This window comes from Pristiophorus japonicus, chromosome 2 (assembly GCF_044704955.1).
Source record: "Pristiophorus japonicus isolate sPriJap1 chromosome 2, sPriJap1.hap1, whole genome shotgun sequence".
NCBI classification, from domain to species: Eukaryota; Metazoa; Chordata; class Chondrichthyes; family Pristiophoridae; genus Pristiophorus; species Pristiophorus japonicus.
In genome coordinates, this window is record NC_091978.1 from 112651140 (window position 1) to 112673458 (window position 22319).

At 45.9% G+C, this 22319-nt stretch overlaps 1 protein-coding gene across 1 annotated transcript in view; it reads left to right on the forward strand.

Annotated features, from left to right (window-relative positions):
- itga1 (integrin, alpha 1) overlaps nucleotides 1-22319 on the forward strand; it is a 356017-nt gene that overhangs the window by 58494 nt on the left and 275204 nt on the right. Inside the window, exon 3 of the mRNA XM_070862517.1 lies at nucleotides 13385-13497. Coding sequence (XP_070718618.1) covers nucleotides 13385-13497 — 113 coding nt within the window. The remainder of the gene's footprint in view (nucleotides 1-13384; nucleotides 13498-22319) is intronic.

The following is a 22319-nucleotide window of genomic DNA, read 5'->3' on the forward strand; positions in this document are numbered from 1 at the left end:
TAAAACAGGGCTATTCCTACATTTTTGTTGCAAATGCATGGGAAGTTATACAGATGCTCAGTGCTCTCCTGGTTTGGATAGAAGAGGACAAAAAGGACTAAAGAAAAAATGGCAGGCAGATCAGATTGCACCAGAGCAGATGACCATTATCCAAGCAACCTGATGTACCTGGTCAGGCATAGCTCCCTGACAATGACAAAAGAGAACTGCTATTGCAGTTTAGACTGTTTGGAGCTGTTCAATTATCAAGCTATGCCAACTACTTCAGACAACCCTGAAGACAATCTCAACAGGAACAGCACTCCCAGTGGCATTCAAGGTCATCAGCACCTTCAATATTTATGCCTCCTATTCCTTCAACAGTAACAGCCATTTTGCAGAACACAAATGTATCACGCACTGCTACTTCCTGAAGCTCATGACCTGAATCTCCAGGGTGAAGGTAGCCATGCTGCTTGCAATGGAGATGAGTGACTTTTGGTGCTCTGCTGTGCTCTTAGATGCTCTAACCAGCGTACTAAGCTTAAATAAAGGAGACTATGAAGGTATGAGGGCAGAGTTGGGTAAAGTGGACTGGGAAAATAGATTAAAGCGCAGGACGGTTGATGAACAGTGGTGTACATTTAAGGAGATATTTCACAACTCTCAAGAAAAATATATTCCAGTGAGGAGGAAAGGGTGTGAGAGAAAAGATAGCCATCCTTGGCTAACTAAAGAAATAAAGGACTGTATCTAATTAAAAACAAGGGCATGCAACGTGGCCAAAACTAATGGGAGGACAGAAGACTGGGGAGCTTTGAAAGGCCAGCAAAGAACGGCAAAAAAATGATTAAGAAATGGAAGATAGACTATGAAAGTAAACTAGCACAAAATATAAAAACAGATAGCAAGAATTTCTATAGATATATAAAAAGGAAAAGAGTGGCTAAAGTAAATGTTGGTCCCATAGAGGACAAGACCGGGGAATTAGTAATGGGGAACATGGAGATGGCAGAAACTCTGAAGAAATATTTTGTATCAGTCTTTACAGTAGAGGACACTAACAATATTCCGACAGTGGATAGTCAAGGGGCTATAGAGGGGGGAGGAACGTAACACAATCACAATCACTAAGGAGGTGGTACTCAGTAAGATAATAGAACTAAAAGCAGATAAATCCCCTGGACCTGATGGCTTGCATCCTAGGGTCTTAAGAGAAGTAGCGGCACGGATTGTGGATGAAATGGTTGTAATTTACCAAAATTCCCTGGATTCTGCGGAGGTCCCAGCAAATTGGAAAACTGCAAATGTAACGCCGCCATTTAAAAAAGGAGGCAGACAAAAAACAGGAAACTATAGACCAGTTTGCCTAACATCTGTGGTTGGGAAAAAGTTGGAGTCCATTATTAAAGAAGCAGGAGCAGGACATTTGGAAAGCAAAATTCGGTCAGGCAGAGTCAACATGGATTAATGAAGGGGAAGTCATGTTTGACAATTTTTCTGGAATTCTTTGAGGATGTAATGAGCAGGGTGAATAAAGGGGAACCTGTGGATGTGGTGTATTTGGACTTCCAGAAGGCATTTGACAAGGTGCCACATAGAAACATAGAAACTAGTGCAGGAGCAAGCCATTCGGCCGTTCGAGCCTGCACTGCCATTCAATATAATCATGGCTGATCATGCAACTTCAGTACCCGGCTCCTGCCTTCTCTCCATACTCTCTGATCCCTTTAGCCATAAGGGCCACATCTAACTCCCTTTTGAATATATCCAACGTACTGGACTCAACAACTTTCTGTGGCAGAGAATTCCACAGGTTCACAATTCTCTGGGTGAAAAGGTTTCTCCGCATCTCAGTCCTAGATGGCTTACCCTTTATCCTTAGACTGTGAACCCTGGTTCTAGACTTCCCCAACATCGGGAACATTCTTCTTGCATCAAACCTGTTTAATCCCGTCAAAATTTTATATGCTTCCAGGAGATCCCCTCTCATTCATAGAAACAGAGAAACATAGAAAATAGGTGCAGGAGTAGGCCATTCGGCCCTTCGAGCCTGCACAACCATTCAATAAGATCATGGCTGATCATTCCCAGTATCCCTTTCCTGCTTTCTCTCCATACTCCTTGATCCCCTTAGCCGTAAGGACCATATTTAACTCCCTTTTGAATATATCCAATGAACTGGCATCAACAACTCTCTGCGGTAGGGAATTCCACAGGTTAACAACTCTCTGAGTGAAGAAGTTTCTCCTCATCTCAGTCCTAAATGGCTTATCCCTTATCCTTAGACTGTGTCCCCTGGTTCTGGACTTCCCCAACATTGGGAACATTCTTCCTGCGTCTAACCTATCCAGTCCCGTCAGAATTTTTATGTTTCTATGAGATCCCCTCTCATCCTTCTAAACTCCAGTGCATACAGGCCCAGTCGATCCAGTCTCTCCTCATATGTCAGTTCTGCCATCCCGGGAATCAGTCTGGTGAGCCTTGGCTGCACTCCCTCAATAGCAAGAGCGTCCTTCCTCAGAGATTAGGAGACCAAAACTGGCCACAATATTCCAGGTGAGGCCTCACCAAGGCCCTATGCAACTGCAGTAGGACCTCCTCGCTCCTATACTTAAATCCCCTAGCTATGAAGGCCAACATACCATTTGCCTTCTTCACTGCCTGCTTTACCTGTATGCCAACTGTCAGTGACTGATGAACCATGACACCCAGGTCTCGTTGCACCTCCCCTTTTCCTAATCTGCCGCCATTCAGATAATATTCTGTCTTCGCGTTTTTGCCCCCAAAGTAGATAACCTCACATTTGTCCACATTACACTGCATCTGCCATGTATTTGCCCACTCACCTAACCTGTCCAAGTTACCCTGCAGCCTCTTAGCGTCCCCCTCACAGCTCACACAACCACACAGTTTAGTGTCATCTGCAAACTTGGAGATATTACACTCAATTCCTCATCCAAATCATTGATGTATATTGTAAAGAGCTGGGGTCTCAGCACTGAGCCCTGCGGCACTCCACTAGTCATTGCCTGCCATTCTGAAAAGGACCCGTTATTCCTGACTCTATGCTTCCTGTCTGCTAACCAGTTCCCTATCCACGTCAGTATCTTGCCCCCAATACCATGTGCTTTGATTTTGCACACCAATCCCTTGTGTGAGACCTTGTCAAAAGCCTTTTGAAAGTCCAAATATACCACATCCACTGGTTCTCTCTTGTCCACTCTACTAGTTACATCCCCAAAAAATTCCAGAAGATTTGTCAAGCATGATTTCCCCTTCATAAATCCATGTTGACTTGGACCGATCCTGTCACTGCTTTCCAAATGCGCTGCTATTTCATCCTTAATAATTGATTCCAACATTTTCCCCACTACTGATGTCAGGCTAACCGGTCTATAATTACCCGCTTTCTCTCTCCCTCCGTTTTAAAAAATAGTGTTACATTAGCTACCCTCCAGTCCATAGGAACTGATCCAGCGTTGATAGACTGTTGGAAAATGATCACCAATGCATCCACTATTTCTGGGCCTCTTCCTTAAGTACTCTGGCATGCAGACTATCAGGCTCCGGGGATTTATCAGCCTTCAATCCCATCAAATTCCCTAACACAATTTCCAGCCTAATAAGGATATCCTTCAGTTCCTCCTTCTCATGAGACCCTCGGTCCCCTAGTACTACTGGAAGGTTATTTGTGTCTTCCTTCGTGAAGTCAGAACCAAACTATTTGTTCAATTGGTCTGCCATTTCTTTGTTCCCCATTATAATTTCACCTGAATCAGACTGCAAGGGACCTACATTTATTTTCTCTAATCTTTTTTTCTTCACATATCTATTGAAGCTTTTGATGTCAGTTTTTATGTTCCCAGCAAGCTTCCTCTCATACTCTATTTTCCTCCTCCTAATTAACCCCTTTGTCCTCCTCTACTGAATTATAAAATTCTCCCAGTCCTCAGGTTTGCTGCTTTTTCTGGCCAATTTATATGCCTCTTCCTTGGATTTAACACTATACTTAATTTCCCTTGTTAGCCACCGTTGAACCACCTTCCCCGTTTAACTTTTACTCCAGACAGGGATGTACAATTATTGAAGTTCATCCATGTGATCTTTGAATGTTTGCAATTGCCTATCCACCGTCAACCCTTTACGTATCATTTGCCAGTCTATTCTAGCCAATTCATGCCTCAAACCATCGAAGTTACCTTTCCTTAAGTTCAGGAATCTAGTTTCTGAATTAACTGTGTCACTCTCCATCTTAATAAAGAATTCTACCATGTTATGGTCACTCATCCCCAAGGGGCCTCGCACAACAAGATTGCCAATTAGTCCCTTCTCATTACACATCACCCAGTCTAGAATGGCAGCCCAGCCCCCTAGTTGGTTCCTCGAAATATTTGTCTAGAAAACCATTCCTAATACACTCCAGGAAATCACTCCTCCACCGCATTGCTACCAGTTTGGTTAGCCCAATCAATCTGTAGGTTAAAGTCACCCATGATAACTGCTGTACCTTTATTGCATGCATCCCTTATTTCTTGTTTGATGCTGTCCCCAACCTTACTACTACTGTTTGGTGGTCTGTACACAACTCCCACTAGCGCTTTCTGTCCCTTTGTATTCTGTAGCTCCACCCATACCGATTCCACATCATCCAGGCTAATGTCCTTTCTTACCATTGCAGTAATTTCCTCTTTAACCAGCAATGCCACCCTGCCTCCTTTTCCTTTCTGTCTATTCTTCGTGAATGTTGAATACCCCTGGATGTTGAGTTCCCAGCCTTGGTCACCCTGGAGCCATGTCTCTGTGATGCCAATTACATCATACCCGTTAACTGCTATCTGCGCAGTTAATTCGTCCACCTTATTCCGAATACTCCTCGCAGTGAGGCACAGAGCCTTCAGGCTTGTCTTTCTAACACACTTTGCTCTTTTAGAATTTTGTTTTAATGTGGCCCTTTTTGCTTTTTGCTGTAATTTTCTCTGCCCTCCACTTTTACTTTTCTTCTTTCTATCTTTTGCTTCTGCCTGCATTTTACTTCCCTCTGTCTCCCTGCATAGGTTCCCATCCCCCTAACATATTAGTTTAACTACTCCCCAACACCACTAGCAAACACTTCCCCTAGGACATTGGTTCCAGTCCTGCCCAGGTGCAGACCGTCCGATTTGTACTGGTCCCACCTCCCCCAGAACCGCTTCCAATGTCCCAGGAATTTGAATCCCTCCCTTCTGCACCACTCCTCAAACCACATATTCATCTGAGCTATCCTGCGATTCCTACTCTGACTAGCACGTGGCACTGGTAGCAATCCTGAGATTACTACTTTTGAGGTGCTACTTTTTAAATTTAGCTCCTAGCTCCCTAAATTCGTCTTGTAGGACCTCATCCCGTTTTTTACCTATATCGTTGGTACCTATATGCACCACAACAACTGGCTGTTCACCCTCCCTTTTCAGAATACCCTGCACCCGCTCCGAGATCTACTTGACCCTTGCACCAGGGAGACAACATACCATCCTGGAGTCTCGGTTGCGGCCACAGAAACGTCTATCTATTCCCCTTACAATTGAATCCCCTATCACTATAGCTCTCCCACTCTTTTTCCTGCCCTCTTGTGCAGCAGAGCCACCCATGGTGCCATGAACTTGGCTGCTGCTGCTGCTCTCCACTGATGAGTCATCCCCCTCAACAGTACCCAAAGCAGTGTATCTGTTTTGCAGTGGGATGACTGCAAGGGACCCCTGCACTACTTTCCTTGCACTGCTCTTTCTGTTGGTCATGCTTTCCCTATATGGCTGTGTACCATTTACTTGCGGTAAGACCAACTCACTAAACGTGCTATTCACGTCATTCTCAGCATGGTGGATGATCCAGGGTTCATCCATCCACAACGCCACGGCCGCAACGCGGTCCGTCAGGAGCTGCAGACGGATGCACTTCCCGCACACGTAGTCGTCAGGGACACCAGAAGCGTCCCTGACTTCCCACATAATACAGGAGGAGCATAACACATGTCCAAGCTGTCCTGCCATGACTTAACCCTTAAATTGGCAACAACAATGCTAAAGGTTACTTGCTGATATAGAAAAGAAAAGAAAAACTACTTACCAATCACCAGCCAATCACTTACCCACTTGGCTGTGACGTCACCTTTCGATTTCTTTCTACTTCTTTTTTGCCCTCTGTCCCCGCTGCAGCTGCACCGGCTGGCCTCTCCTCTGCTGCTGGGCCTTTACAGGCCTCACCAACGTCCCGAAATCCCGCCTCTTCGACTGCCGCCACCTCTCAACTGCCGCAGGGCCTTTATGGGCCTCACCAACGTCCTGAACTCCCGCCTCTCTGACTGCCGCCGCCTCTCGACTGCCGCTGGGCCTTTATAGGCCTCACCAACTTCCCGAACTCCCGCCTCTCCGACTGCCACCGCCTCTTGACTGCCGCTGGGCCTTTATAGGCCTCACCAACGTCCCGAACTCCTGCCTCTCCGACTGCCACTGCCTCTCGACTGCCGCTGGGCCTTTATAGGCCTCACCAACGTCCCGAACTCCCGCCTCTCCGACTGCCACTGCCTCTCGACTGCCGCTGGGCCTTTATAGGCCTCACCAACTTCCCGAACTCCTGCCTCTCCGACTGCTAAATTCCAATGAATAAAAGCTAGTCGATCCAGTCTTTCTTCATATGTCAGTGCTGCCATCCCGGGAATCAGTCTGGTGAACCTTCGCTGCACTCCCTCAATAGCAAGAATGTCCTTCCTCAGATTAGGAGACCAAAACTGCACACAATACTCAAGGTGTGGTCTCACCAAGGCCCTGTACAACTGCAGTAAGACCTCCCTACTCCTTTGCTCAAATCCTCTTGCTATGAAGGCTAACATGCCATTTGCTTTCTTTACTGCCTGCTGTACCTGCATTTCTACTTTCAATGACTGATGTACCATGATACCCAGATCTCATTGCACCTCCCCTTTTACTAATCTGTCACCATTCAGATAATAATCTGCCTTCCTGTGTTTGCCACCAAAGTGGATAATCTCACAGTTATCCACATTATACTGCATCTGTCAAGCATTTGCCCACTCACCTAACCTGTCCAAGTCACACTACAGCCTCTTAGCATCCTGCTCACAGCTCTCACTGCCACTCAGCTTAGTGTCATCTGCAAACTTGGAGATATTACATTCAATTCCTTCGTCTAAATCATTTATATATATTGTAAATAGCTGGGGTCCCAGCACTGAACCTTGCCGCACCCCACTAGTCACTGCCTGCCATTCTGAAAAGGACCCATTTATTCCCACTCTTTGCTTCATGTCTGCCAACCAGTTCTCTATCCACGTCAATACATTACCCCAAATATCATGTGTTTAATTTTGCACATTAATCTCTTGTGTGGGACCTTGTCAAAAGCCTTTTGAAAGTCCAAATTCACCACATCCACTGGTTCTCCCTTATCCATTCCAATAGTTACATCCTCAAAAAATTCTAGAAGATTTGTCAAGCATGATTTCCCTTTCATAAATCTATGCTGACTTGGACCGATCCTGTCACTGCTTTCCAAATGCGCTGCTATTACATCTTTAATAATTGATCCCAGCATTTTCCCTACTACCGATGTCAGTCGAACCGGTCTATAATTCCCTGTTTTCTCTCTCCCTCCTTTTTTAAAAAGTGGGGTTACATTAGCTACTCTCCAATCCATAGGAACTGGTCCAGAGTCCATAGAATGTTGGAAAATGACCACCAATGCTTCTACTATTTCTAAGGCCACTTCGTTAAGTACTCTGGGATGCAGACTATCAGGCCCCGGGGATTTATCAGCTTTCAATCCCATCAATTTCCCTAACACAATTTCCTGACTAATAAGGATTTCCATCAGTTCCCTCAGTTCGTCCTTCTCGCTAGACCCTCGGTCCCCTAGTATTTTCAGGAGGTTATTCATGTCTTCCTTAGTGAAGACAGAACCAAAGTATTTGTTCAATTGGTCTGCCATTTCCTTGTTCACCATTATGAATTCACTTGATTCTGATTGGAAGAGGCCCCCGTTAGTCTTCACTAATCTTTTTCTTTTCACATATCTGTAGAAGCTTTTGCAGTCAGTTTTTATGTTCCCTGCAAGCTTACTCTGATACTTTACTTTCCCCCTTCTAATTAAACCCTTTGTCCTCCTCTGCTGAATTCTAAATTTATCCCAGTCCTCAGGTTTGCTGCTTTTTCTGGGCCAATTATATGCCTCCTCCTTGGATTTAACAATATCCCTAATTTCCCTTGTTAGCCACGGTTGAGCCGCCTTCCCTGTTTTATTTTTACGCCCGACAGGGATGTACAATTGTTGTAGTTCATCCTTGTGATCTTTAAATGTCTGCCATTGCCTACCTACTGTCAACCCTTTAAGTATCATTCGCCAGTCTATCCTAGCCAATTGACGTCTCATACCATCGAAGTTACCTTTCTTTATGTTCAGGACCCTAGTCTCTGAAATAACTGTGTCACTCTCCAACTTAATGAAGATTTCTACCATATTATGTTCATTCTTCCCCAAGGTGCCTCGCACGACAATATTGCTAATTCACCCTCTCTCATGACACAAGACCTAATCTGGGATGGCCTGCTCTCTAGTTGTTTCTGTCATGTATGTAACCTTTATGTAACAACACTGCAATACTGTATATACGTAAGAAATGCACACCTTGACCACAGGGGGTGAACTTGTGGGAGACACTCCTCACCTGGTCATCCAGGTATGTAAAGGGAGGTCCCACGCAGGGTGATCACTTCTTGGTCCGGTGAATAAAGGTTCAGGGCATGGAGTGACCTTATCCATAGAATGTGCCTCATGTGGATTTGTGATATTGTGTAAGGACTTTACAGTTTCCTCGACATATTGGCCTAGAAAACCATCCCATATACACTCCAGGAAATCCTCCTCCACAGTATTGCTACCAGTTTGGTTAGCCCAATCTATGTATTGATTAAAGTCACCCATGATAACTGCTGTACCTTGATTGCACGCATCCCTAATTTCCTGTTTGATGCTATCCCCAACCTCACTGCTATTGTTTGGTGGTCTGCACACAACTCCCACTAATGTTTTCTTTGGTGTTTCGCAGCTCTACCCATATAGATTCCACATCATCCAAGCTAATGTCCTTCCTTACTATTGCGTTAATCTCCTCTTTAAACAGCAACGCTACCCCACCTCCTTTTCCTTTCTGTCTATCCTTTCTGAATATTGAATACCCCTGGATGTTGAATTCCCAGCATTGGTTACCCTGGAGCCATGTCTCCATAATCCCAATTACATCATATCTACTAACAGCTATCTGCGCAGTTAATTCATCCACCTTATTACGAATTCTCCTCGCATTCAGGCTTGTTTTTTAACACTCTTTGTCCTTTTAGAATTATGTTGTAATGTGGCCCTTTTTGATTTTTGCCCTTGATTTCTCTGCCCTCCACTCTTACTTTTCTCCTTCCTACTTTTTGCTTCTGCCCCCTTTTTACTTCCCTCTGCCACCCTGCATAGATTCCCATCCCCCTGCCATATTAGTTTAAACCCTCCCCAACAGCACTAGCAAACACTCCGCCTAGGACATCGGTTTCGGTCCTGCCCTGGTCCCACCTCCCTCAGAACTGGTTCCAATGTCCCAGGAATTTGAATTCCTCCCCCTTGCACCATTCCTCAAGCCACGTATTCATCTGAACTATCCTGCAATTCCTACTCTGACTAGCACGTGACACTGGTAGCAATCCTGAGATTACTACCTTTAAGGTCCTACTTTTTAATTTAACTCCTAGCTCCCGATATTCAGCTTGTAGGGCCTCATCCCATTTTTTACCTATATCGTTGGTACCTATATGCACCATGACAGCTGGCTGTTCACCCTCCCCCTCCAGAATGCCCTGCAGCCACTCCAAATCATCCTTGACCCTTGCACCAGGGAGGCAACATACCATCCTGGAGTCTTGTTTACTGCTGCAGAAACACCCCTTACAATAGAATCTCCTATCACTATAGCTCTCCCACTCTTTCCTGCCATTTTGTGCAGCAAAGTCACCCCTGGTGCCATGAACTTGACTGCTGCTGCTTTCCCCTGATGAGCCACCCTTAACAGTATCCAAAGTGGTATATCTGTTTTGGAAGGAGGTGACCGCAGGGGACCGCTGCACTACCTACCTTCCCCTGCTCTTCCTGATGGTCAACCATGTCCTATCTGCCTGTGTAACCTTTACCTGCGGTGTGACCAACTCACTAAATGTGCTATCCACGACATCCTCAGCATCGCGAATGCTCCAGAGTGTAATCATGCGCAGCTCCAGTGCAGCAATGCAGACTGCCAGGAGCTGCAGCTGGATAAATGTCCCGAACACATATTAGCCAGGGACACTGGAAGTGTCCCTGACTTCCCACATAGCACAGGAGGAGCATGACACGGCTTTGGCTCTCCTCCCGTGACTTAACTCTTAGATTAACTTATTTTGGCAACAATGCCAAAGGTTTCCTCCTGATAAGAAAAGAAAAAGAAAATCAAAAAATACTCACCAATCAACCAGCCAATCTCTTACCCGCTTGGCTGTAACGTCATAAAAGGTTACCGCACAAGATAAAAGTTCACGGGGTCGGGGGTAATATATTCGCATGGATAGAGGATTGGCTAACTAACAGAGAACAGAGAGTTGGGATAAATGGTTCATTCTCTGATTGGCAACCAGTAACTAGTGGGGTGCTGCAGGAATCAGTGCTGGGACCCCGACTATTTATAATCTATATTAAGGACTTGGAAGAAGGGACTGAGTGTAACATAGCCAAGTTTGCTGACGATACAAAGATGGGAGGAAAAGCAATGTGTGAGGAGGACACAAAAAATCTGCAAAAGGACATAGACAGGCTAAGTGAGTGGGCAAAAATTTGGCCAATGGAGTATAATGTTGGAAAGTGTGAGGTCATGCACTTTGGCAGAAAAAAATCAAAGAGCAAGTTATTATTTAAATGGAGAAAGATTGCAAAGTGCTGCAGTGCAGCGGGACCTGGGGGTACTTGTGCATGAAACACAAAAGGATAGTATGCAGGTACAGCAAGTGATCAGGAAGGCCAATGGTATCTTGACCTTTATTGCAAAGGGGATGCAGTAGAAAAGCAGGGAAGTCTTGCTACAGCTATACAAGGCATTGGTGAGGCCACATCTGGAATACTGCATGCAGTTTTGGTTTCCATATTTATGAAAGGATATACTTGCTTTGGAGGCAGTTCAGAGCAGGTTCACTAGGTTGATTCCCGGGATGAGGGGGTTGACTTATGAGGAAAGCTTGAGTAGGTTGGGCCTCTACTCATTGAAATTCAGAAGAATGAGAGGTGATCTTATCAAAACATATAAGATTATGAGGAGGCTTGACAAGGTGGATGCAGAGAGGATGTTTCCACTGATGCGGGAAACTAGAACTAGAGGGCATGATCTTAGAATAAGGGGCCGCCCATTTAAAACAGAGATGAGGAGAAATTTCTGCTCTCAGAGGGTTATAAATCTGTGGAATTCGCTGCCTCAGAGAGCTGTGGAAGCTGGGACATTGAATAAATTTAAGATAGAAATAGACAATTTCTTAAATGATAAGGGGATAAGGGGTTATGGGGAGTGGGCCAGGAAGTGGAGCTGAGTCCATGATCAGATCAGCCATGATATTAAATGGCGGAGCAGGCTCGAGGGGCCGTATGGTCTACTCCTGTTCCTATTTCTTATGTTCTTATGTTCTTATCTGCTGGCTGGTTCAGAGAAGGGGATCATATGTTGGAAGAGTGGCTGCAAGATACCTCTTCAAACAGTACTTACATGGTATTGTGCTTCATTGTGTGTCTATGTGATTGAATGATCGCCGAGAATGTCAGTCATGAACCCTTTTGAACACGTGAGCGTGTGAATGTGCCAGGAGTGTCAGTTGCGAGTTGCAGCATGATTGTGTGCCCTACATAGACATTTAATAAATTATTGCACTAGAAAGAAGGTTTTCCAGAGCAGAGGAGATTAAGAGGAGATTTAATAGTGTTGTTCAAAATCATGAAGGGTCTGGACAGAGTAGATCGAGAGACACTGTTCCCATTGGCAGAAGGGTCGAGAACCAGATGACACAGATTTGAGGTGATTTGCAAAAGAACCAAAGGCGACGTGAGGAAAACCTTTTTACGCAGCGAATGCTTATGACCTGGAACGCACTGCCTGAAAGGATACTGGAGGCAGATGCAATCACTGCTTTCTAAAGGGAATTGGATAAGTACCAGAAGGAAAATTTTTTGCAAAACTACGAGCAAAGGATGGGGGAGTGGGACTGGCTGGAGTGCTCTTGCAAAGAGCCGGCATGGACTTGACGGGCCAATGGGCCTCCTTCTGTGCTTCTGTGTTGTAACCTTTCTATGATTCTGTGAAAAGACTCTGCAATCTATTTGGCTGATCACGCACGCTCTCAAATGTCTATCAAACTCTCATTTTATTTCTACTTATTTACCTCCACTGCCTTCCTGGGAAAACGAGCCCATATATTCACTATTGTCTGCATAAAGCAACTCAATTTAAACTGTTTCTATTCACCTTCCCTCTTCTAAGCTTGTCCCCTGGTTCTAGAGGAAACTATCAAATTATCTGTTCCCTTAAGAATTTAGAATACTTGAATTGTATCTCTGCTGAGCATTCTCGTCTCCAGATTAAACTAATCACTCATACCTCAAATGCATTAAATTATATCAGTTTGGTTACCCTTTCTGCAATGCCTCACTGCAGAACTTTACACGTGTGGCTGTACCAGGGCCTTACTCAGACTCATTGAGCCCAAATTTCCCCAACCCCTTTTTCCGGTGCAGTACCTACTTCAACAGCCACCAAATAGGGTGTTTGGGTATTATGCTGATTTGTTACTTGTCGACAGATTCTATTTCTTGCCTCTTCATGTATTCAGCCACCTACTGGTTTATGACTTCCATATTTTTTGCCCAAGACAGCCTTTGGAAAGGCTAAAATAATCTTTTTAATCACTTCACTTTTTAAAGGCTGCATCAAGTTTATCCCTATCTGTGGCCATTTGCCTTTAAGTGCTGCAACAGTTAAATGCAGCCTTTCGCAGGCCGATTGTGCACAATTTCTCTCTGCTATCCATGTCGTGAGCCAACAGCACCAGATCCAATATGGACTGGGAACTTTCCATTAATAATTAACTGGTGCTGGCCCCACAAAATCCCGCAATTCGGCCGAGCGAGAAGTCCACAGGAGTTTTCTTACAGCAGCCCATCACTTTGGTGCTGGGACCAAAAAATCTAACTTATGTTTTTAGCCCAATTTGAATTTTCATAGTCAGAGTTTTGTTTCTGAACGCACCAAAGTTCACCCAGGTATGATGTGAAGTCATCATGCAATTTTTTTCATTGCATCCAGGCTTCTTATTGGCTCACCCTGGGAAGGACAGCCCAAAAACCGAACTGGTGATGTCTACAAATGTCCAACGCTGAAGGCCAGCAGTCCAGAATGCGTGAAGCTGAACTTGGCTGGTAAAATTTAAATATATTTTCTCTCAGAAAATCATTGTGACAGAATGTGAATATTTACAAAGTATTTCGGCTGAATCATCATCTTTTGTTCAATGTTATTGTATAATCTTACAAAGAGTGGTACGTGTGAACTAGCAAAATCAAAAACAGATCAGTTAAACTGCTCAGTTTATTGCTAGTGACAAACTCTGGGGGGGTTGCGGGGAGGTGGGGGTCTGGGGGAATTTAACTGCTGGCGGATTCCTCCCTCAGGCTCAAGTTAAAATTGCTGTCGGGCCAGATGACATTATCAGACCCTCGCTTAACGTATGTCAATTAAGAACTCGCTGGCTTTGGACAGGCAGCTTGGCCGTCTGTCTCAAAGCCTTCATGAAAATCAGAAATGGTAGGATTCTGGCAGCTATCCGGTGGCTAAATAACCTGGGGAATTAGAATCCCTCCCTAAGCAATCATTAAATTATACAAGATAGAGCCGTTGACAATTAACGAGGCCCATACTTAAAGGTTGACTTTATTCAGTCGCTGCAGACCAGTTATTCGGCTGCACATGGAAAGAAATGCAATAGCTCTCTCTCGTGAACAGCTCCAGAACACTTGCATGTCAACTTTCTGCTACAGTGTCATTGGTTAAAACAATTAATCCATTTCTTCGTAGCCTGAAGCCTCACTGAGATCTTAGCATTGCAGCCTTTGCTTCTAGGCAAGTCTTGGAAGTCGAAGTCAGGAGATGTCAGAAACATAGATTTGACTTTATTATATTTGATGGTACCTAAGGAGACTTTTCATTTCAAAAATGCTTCAAATATCAAGTGTCCAAAAGAGATTGGAATGGTTGGAGGATAACATACACATCGGGCTGGATTTTGCTCCGCGGTGGAATGGGTGGAAATATCAGGCAGTAAGTCTAGAGTCGGCCTTCTTGATACCATCCTCTCGGCGGGTGACAGTTCATATGACCTTTCCAGCCAACCCCCTCAAATGTCTGCTCATGTTAGTGTCGGGATACTGGACCAAGCATCCCATGGCTTTACAGTAACGATGCAATCTACTGAAGTGTCCTCAGCAGCCCTGAGACCAGAGCCACCCTTGTTCCAAGAAACTCCAGATACCATAGCACAGCCATGGACACTGGCATTTCTGGCCCTCGGCTATCACCTTGGTGCAGCACCAGGGTAGGTTTAGGAACAGCACAGAGTGGTTCCAGGTGTGGCACGCTGTAAGTATGCATGTGAAGTCCAGGTTCTGAAGTTAGTCTGATTTCTTTTTTTTTAAGAGGATGTTTAGAGGTCAGCTTGCATCAACAGAGATCCTTCTATGCCTCCTTACTGAATTGTTGCCTTCTTAATAAAACCTCATTCGAGACATTACTGAAGGAGCAATATGGTCTGTAGACTCTGTTGGAAGCGTAACACCTAATTGATCTTCTTTGCTGTAGCTTCATCATGTGTGCCTCTGTCATTTCCAAATCCTCCAATTAGAATTTATAAAGGAATGCCCATAGTAAGGTATGTTTCCCACTGGGATTTGGAAAACAAAAGATTTTGGTTCTTGAAACTGCTGAAAGGCAGCTTGCAGTTTCCTTTCTTAGTTGCATGGCTGAGAAAAGATTTTTCTAATAGCCTCAGTCAAAGCTGATTTAAAAAAAAAGAAAGCAAGATTTGCATTTATATAGCGCCTTTCAAACCCACCGGACTTCCCAAAGCACTTTACAGTCAATGAAGTACTTTTTTTGGAGTGTAGTCACTGTTGCAATGTAGGAAACACAGCAGTCAATTGCGCACAGCAAGCTCCCACAAACAGCAATATGATAATGACCAAATAATCTGTTTTACTGCTGTTGATTGAGGGATAATGAGTGAATCTTTGGAATCCTTTACCCCAGAGAGCTGAGTATGCTCAGACGTTGAGTATATTCAAGACAGAGCTCGATACATTTTTGGGAATTAAGGGGTATGGGGCTAGTGCGGGAAGGTGGAGTTGAGCTGGAAGATCAACCATGATCTTGTTGAATGGCGGAGCAGGCTCGAAGGGCCAAATGGCCTACTCCAGTTCCTATTTCAAATGGTCTCATGTTCTTGTAAATATTGGCTAGGACACTGGGGATAACTCAACTGCTCTTCTTTGAAATAGTGCCATCGGATCTTATATGTACACCTGAGAAGGCAGACAGGGCCTCGTTTTAACGCCTCATCTAAAAGACAACACCTCTGACAGTGTAGCATTCCCTCAGTACTGCACTGGAGTGTCAGCCAAGATTTTTCTGCGCAAGTCTCTGGAGTGGGGCTTGAACAGACAACTTTCTGACTCAGAGGCGAGAATGCTACCAACTGAGTCACGGCTGACACTATAATGATTTTTAAACAAAATTTGTGGACATTCAATTCTTGGTGAACTCAACCACCTCCTGGTTTGACACTGATGCCGGTAACTTACCCTTCCTTCCTACATGCTTAAGGCAGGTGCAATTCTGGTGTAAATGGTGGAATTACTAGGACAGCAGCTTTTGCCCTCATTATGCTATCGTTTGCGTACATGCATCTTCTGCCAGCAGCTATTACTATAGGAATTTAGCATGTGTTTTAGAATTGGTGTAACGTTTGTGTATTTGGTTTACTCCTCAAATTCTGTTGTCCTACACCAGAACTACACTACTTTTGCATAGAGAGAGAAAGAGAGAAACACACACACATATAATAACGACATTACAAAGTTGGGTCGGGCAGACTCACTTGGTTTCAATGGGGGGGAATTTTCCCTTCAGAAAAAGACTCATTAGCACCTCTAAGAGGCGGTAATGGGGCGATAAGGCCAGGCAAAGGGTGCGACCCAAGCGCAATTGTCCCCGGGACTGGGGTGGCAGGAATGGGTTTCGCCGTGCCCCGTGTTTACGCTACACCCGGTGCACTGACCCCTTGTCGGCTGCGTGCCGACCCCATACTGCTCGGCATGATCCGTTTTCAGCCCCGCGAGGGAAAGTGCCCCGACAGCTTCACGAGGCAGGAAGTTGCCAGTGGCTGTGCGGTGCGGCCACCCTTAAAGGGGAGGGCATACCGCCACGGCCGTCATTTTGTTTTAATTGTCAGCCACCTCCTAAGTCGGCCCGACAATGGCGACCGCTGGTTTGGCTGGGCCACCAACAGGAAGCGCGGCTCCCCCTCTTGGATGCCGGGCCGCTGGCCTCGCCGAACCCCTCCTTGGTGGCCCACTGAGCTCCACAGAGACCTCACTAAGCCTCGCAGCATCCCTCCCCTTTAAGTGAAAAGTGACACATCCGCGTCGCGCTGACATCATCACCGCCACGCTGATGTGGTTAGCACGATGCTGCCTCCAACCGCACCCGAAAACGCTAGGAAGCGGTTTCTTGAACTAACAACCAAATGTCCCCACTCTTCCCTCTGACTTCTGCCAGGCGCTAAACATAGAAACATAGAAAATAGGTGCAGGAGTAGGCCATTCGGCCCTTCTAGCCTGCACCGCCATTCAATGAGTTCATGGCTGAACATTCAACTTCAGTACCCCATTCCTGCTTTCTCGCCATACCCCTTGATCCCCCTGGTAGTAAGGACCTCATCTAACTCCTTTTTGAATATATTTAGTGAATTGGCCTCAACAACTTTCTGTGGTAGAGAATTCCACAGGTTCACCACTCTCTGGGTGAAGAAGTTCCTCCGCATCTCGGTCCTAAATGGCTTACCCCTTATCCTTAGATGTGACCTCTGGTTCTGGACTTCCCCAACATTGGGAACATTCTTCCTGCATCTAACCTGTCTAACCCCGTCAGAATTTTAAATGTTTCTATGAGATCCCCTCTCATTCTTCTGAACTCCAGTGAATACAAGCCCAGTTGATCCAGTCTTTCTTGATAGGTCAGTCCCGCCATCCCGGGAATCAGTCTGGTGAATCTTCGCTGCACTCCCTCAATAGCAAGAATGTCCTTCCTCAGGTTAGGAGACCAAAACTGTACACAATACTCCAGGTGTGGCCTCACCAATGCCCTGTACAACTGTAGCAACACCTCCCTGCCCCTGTACTCAAATCCCCTTGCTATGAAGGCCAACATGCCATTTGCTTTCTTAACCGCCTGCTGCACCTGCATGCCAACCTTCAATGACTGATGTACCATGACACCCAGGTCTCTTTGCACCTCCCCTTTTCCTAATCTGTCACCATTCAGATAATAGTCTGTCTCTCTGTTTTTACCACCAAAGTGGATAACCTCACATTTATCCACATTATACTTCATCTGCCATGCATTTGCCCACTCACCTAACCTATCCAAGTCGCTCTGCAGCCTCACAGCATCCTCCTCGCAGCTCACACTGCCACCCAACTTAGTGTCATCCGCAAATTTGGAGATACTACATTTAATCCCCTCATCTAAATCATTAATGTACAGTGTAAACAGCTGGGGCCCCAGCACAGAACCTTGCGGTACCCCACTAGTCACTGCCTGCCATTCTGAAAAGTACCCATTTACTCCTACTCTTTGCTTCCTGTCTGACAACCAGTTCTCAATCCATGTCAGCACACTACCCCCAATCCCATGTGCTCTAACTTTGCACATCAATCTCTTGTGTGGGACCTTGTCGAACGCCTTCTGAAAGTCCAAATATACCACATCAACTGGTTCTCCCTTGTCCACTCTACTGGAAACATCCTCAAAAAATTCCAGAAGATTTGTCAAGCATGATTTCCCTTTCACAAATCCATGCTGACTTGGACCTATCATGTCACCTCTTTCCAAGTGCACTGCTATGAAATCCTTAATAATTGATTCCATCATTTTAGCCACTACCGATGTCAGGCTGACATAATTCCCTGTTTTCTCTCTCCCTCCTTTTTTAAAAAGTGGGGTTACATTGGCTACCCTCCACTCTATAGGAACTGATCCAGAGTCAATGGAATGTTGGAAAATGACTGTCAATGCATCCACTATTTCCAAGGCCACCTCCTTAAGTACTCTGGGATGCAGTCCATCAGGCCCTGGGGATTTATGGGCATCAATCCCATCAATTTCCCCAACACAATTTCCCGGCTAATAAGGATTTCCCTCAGTTCCTCCTCCTTACTAGACCCCCCGACCCCTTTTATAACCGGAAGGTTGTTCGTGTCCTCCTTTGTGAATACCGAACCAAAGTACTTGTTCAATTGGTCCGCCATTTCTTTGTTCCCTGTTATGACTTCCCCTGATTCTGACTGCAGGGGACCTACGTTTGTTTTTACTAACATTTTTCTCTTTACATACCTGTAGAAACTTTTGCAATCCGTCTTAATGTTCCCTGCAAGCTTCTTCTCATACTCCATTTTCCCTGCCCTAATCAAACCCTTTGTCCTCCTCTGCTGAGTTCTAAATTTCTCCCAGTCCCCAGGTTCGCTGCTATTTCTGGCCAATTTGTATGCCACTTCCTTGGCTTTAATACTATCCCTGATTTCCCTTGATAGCCACGGTTGAGCCACCTTCCCTTTTTTATTTTTATGCCAGACAGGAATGTACAATTGTTGTAGTTCATCCATGCGGTCTCTAAATGTCTGCCATTGCCCATCCACTGTCAACCCCTTAAGTATCATTCGCCAATCCATCCCAGCCAATTCACCCCTCATACCTTCAAAGTTAGCCTTCTTTAAGTTCTGGACCATGGTCTCTGAATTAACTGTTTCATTCTCCATCCTAATGCAGAATTCCACCATATTATGGTCACTCTTCCCCAAGGGGCCTCGCACAACGAGATTGCTAATTAATCCTCTCTCATTACATAACACCCAGTCTAAGATGGCCTCCCCCCTAGTTGGTTCCTCGACATATTGGTCTAAAAAACCATCCCTTATGCACTCCAGGAAATCCTCCTCCACCGTATTGCTTCCAGTTTGGTTAGCCCAATCTATGTGCATATTAAAGTCACCCATTATAACTGCTGCACCTTTATTGCATGCACCCCTAATTTCCTGTTTGATGCCCTCCCGAACATCACTACTACTGTTTGGAGGTCTGTACACAACTCCCACTAACGTTTTTTGCCCTTTGGTGTTCTACAGCTCTACCCATATAGATTCCACATCATCCAAGCTAATGTCCTTCCTAACTATTGTCTTAATCTCCTCCTTAACCAGCAATGCTACCCCACCTCCTTTTCCTTTCATTCTATCCTTCCTGAATTTTGAATACCCCTGGATGTTGAGTTCCCAGCCCTGATCATCCTGGAGCCACGTCTCCGTAATCCCAATCACATCATATTTGTTAACATCTATTTGCACAGTTAATTCATCCACCTTATTGCGGATACTCCTTGCATTAAGACACAAAGCCTTTAGGCTTGTTTTTTTAACACCCTCTGTCCTTTTAGAATTTTGCTGTACAATGGCCCTTTTTGTTCTTTGCCTTGGGTTTCTCTGCCCTCCACTTTTCCTCATCTCCTTTCTGTCTTTTGCTTTTGCCTCCTTTTTGTTTCCCTCTATCTCCCTGCATTGGTTCCCATCCCCCTGCCATATTAGTTTAACTCCTCCCCAACAGCACTAGCAAACACTCCCCCGAGGACATTGGTTCCGATTCTGCCCAGGTGCAGACCGTCCGGATTGTACTGGTCCCACCTCCCCCAGAACCGGTTCCAATGCCCCAGGAATTTGAATCCCTCCCTGCTGCACCATTGCTCAAGCCACGTATTCATCTGAGCAATCCTGCGATTCCTACTCTGACTAGCACGTGGCACTGGTAGCAATCCCGAGATTACTACTTTTGAGGTCCTACTTTTTAATTTAGCTCCTAGCTCCTTAAATTCATTTCGTAGGACCTCATCCCTTTTTTTACCTATGTCGTTGGTACCAACGTGCACCACGACAACTGGCTGTTCTCCCTCCCTTTTTAGAATGTCCTGCACCCGCTCCGAGACATCCTTGACCCTTGCACCAGGGAGGCAACATACCATCCTGGAGTCTCGGTTGCGGCCGCAGAAACGCCTATCTATTCCCCTTACAATTGAATCCCCTATCACTATCGCTCCCCCACTCTTTTTCCTGCCCTCCTGTGCAACAGAGCCAGCCACGGTGCCATGAACTTGGCTGCTGCTGCCCTTTCCTGATGAGTCATCCCCCTCAACAGTACTCAAAGCAGTGTATCTGTTTTGCAGTGGGATGACCACAGGGGACCCCTGCACTACCTTCCTTGCACTACTCTTCCTGCTGGTCTTCCATTCCCTCGCTGGCTGTGGACCCTTCTCCTGCGGTAAGACCAACTCGCTCCACGTGCTACTCACGTCATTCTCAGCATCGTGGATGCTCCAGAGTGAATCCACCCTCAGCTCCAACCCCGCAACACGGACCGTCAGGAGCCGGAGGTGGATACACTTCCCGCACATGTAGTCGTCAGGGACACTGGTGTTGTCCCCGAGTTCCCACATGGTGCAGGAGGAGCATATCACGTGACCGAGCTGTCCTGCCATGACTTAACCCTTAGATACACTTAAATTGGCGACAACAATGTTAAAAGTTACTGACTAATAAAGAAAAAGAAAAACTACTCACCAATCCGCAGCCAATCACTTACCACGTTGGCTGTGACGTCACCTTTTGATTTCTTTCTACTTCTTTTTTGCCCTCTCTCCCAGCTGGAGCTGCACCGGTACGCCTCTCTCGACTCCCGCCTCTCTCGACGCTCCCCGGACTGCTGAGCCTTTTATAGGCCGCTGCCTCTCTCGACTCCCACCTCTCTCGACGCTCCCCGGACTGCTGAGCCTTTTATAGGCCGCTGCCTCTCTTGACGCTCCCTGGACTGCTGAGCCTTTTATAGGCTGCTGCCTCTCTCGACTCCCGCCTCTCTCGACGCTCCCCGGACTGCTGAGCCTTTTATAGGCCGCTGCCTCTCTCGACTCCCGCCTCTCTCGACGCTCCCCTGACTGCTGAGCCTTTTATAGGCCGCTGCCTCTCGACTCCCGCCTCTCTCGACGCTCCCCGGACTGCTGAGCCTTTTATAGGCCGCTGCCTCTCTCGACTCCCGCCTCTCTCGACGCTCCCCGGACTGCTGAGCCTTCCAGTTAATTCGAAATGCCCGCCCCAATTTCTCGCTGAAGGCAATTTCAGCCCCAGTTCCTCTCGACAATGTTGACGCAGTAAGCTCACACAAAAAGAACAGGAACATGGACCTTGTACTGGAGAGTGGTTGATGGCTGTGGAACTGTACTCCAAACATTATGCTAGCTTATTCTGTGCTTTCAGGAGAACATGAGAGTAATTGGGGGTTGGGGTTGGTTGTTGCGGTGTAACCTTTTCTAGATTTCCTTCAGCCTTAATTCTGATTTGATAGTGTCTCCTCTTCGCTCCCTCGTGTACTATAGAACCATAATTTTTCTTTTATTCATTGACGGGATGTGGGCATTGCTGGCAAGGCCAGAATTTATTACCCATCCCTAATTGCCCTTGAGATGGTGCCCGTGAGCTGCCTTCTTGAACCGCTGCAGTCCGTGTGGTGAAGTTACTCCCACAGTGCTGTTCTGGAGAGAGTTCCAGGATTTTGATCCAGCGACGATGAAGGAACGCAATATATTTCCAAGTCAGAATGGTGTGTGATTTGGAGGGGAATTTCGAGGTGATGATTTTTCCACGTGCCTGCTGCATACTTGGCTTTCTAGGTGGTAATGGTCGCAGGTTTGGGAGGTGCTGTCAAAGAAGCCTTGGCAAGTTGCTGCAGTGCATCTTGTGATGGTATACACTGCAGATTCAGTGTGCCGGTAGTTGAGGGAATGCATATTTAATGTGGTGGATGGGATGCCAATTAAGTGGGCTGCTTTGTCTTTTTGAGTGTTGTTGGAGCTGCAAGTGGAAAGTATTACATC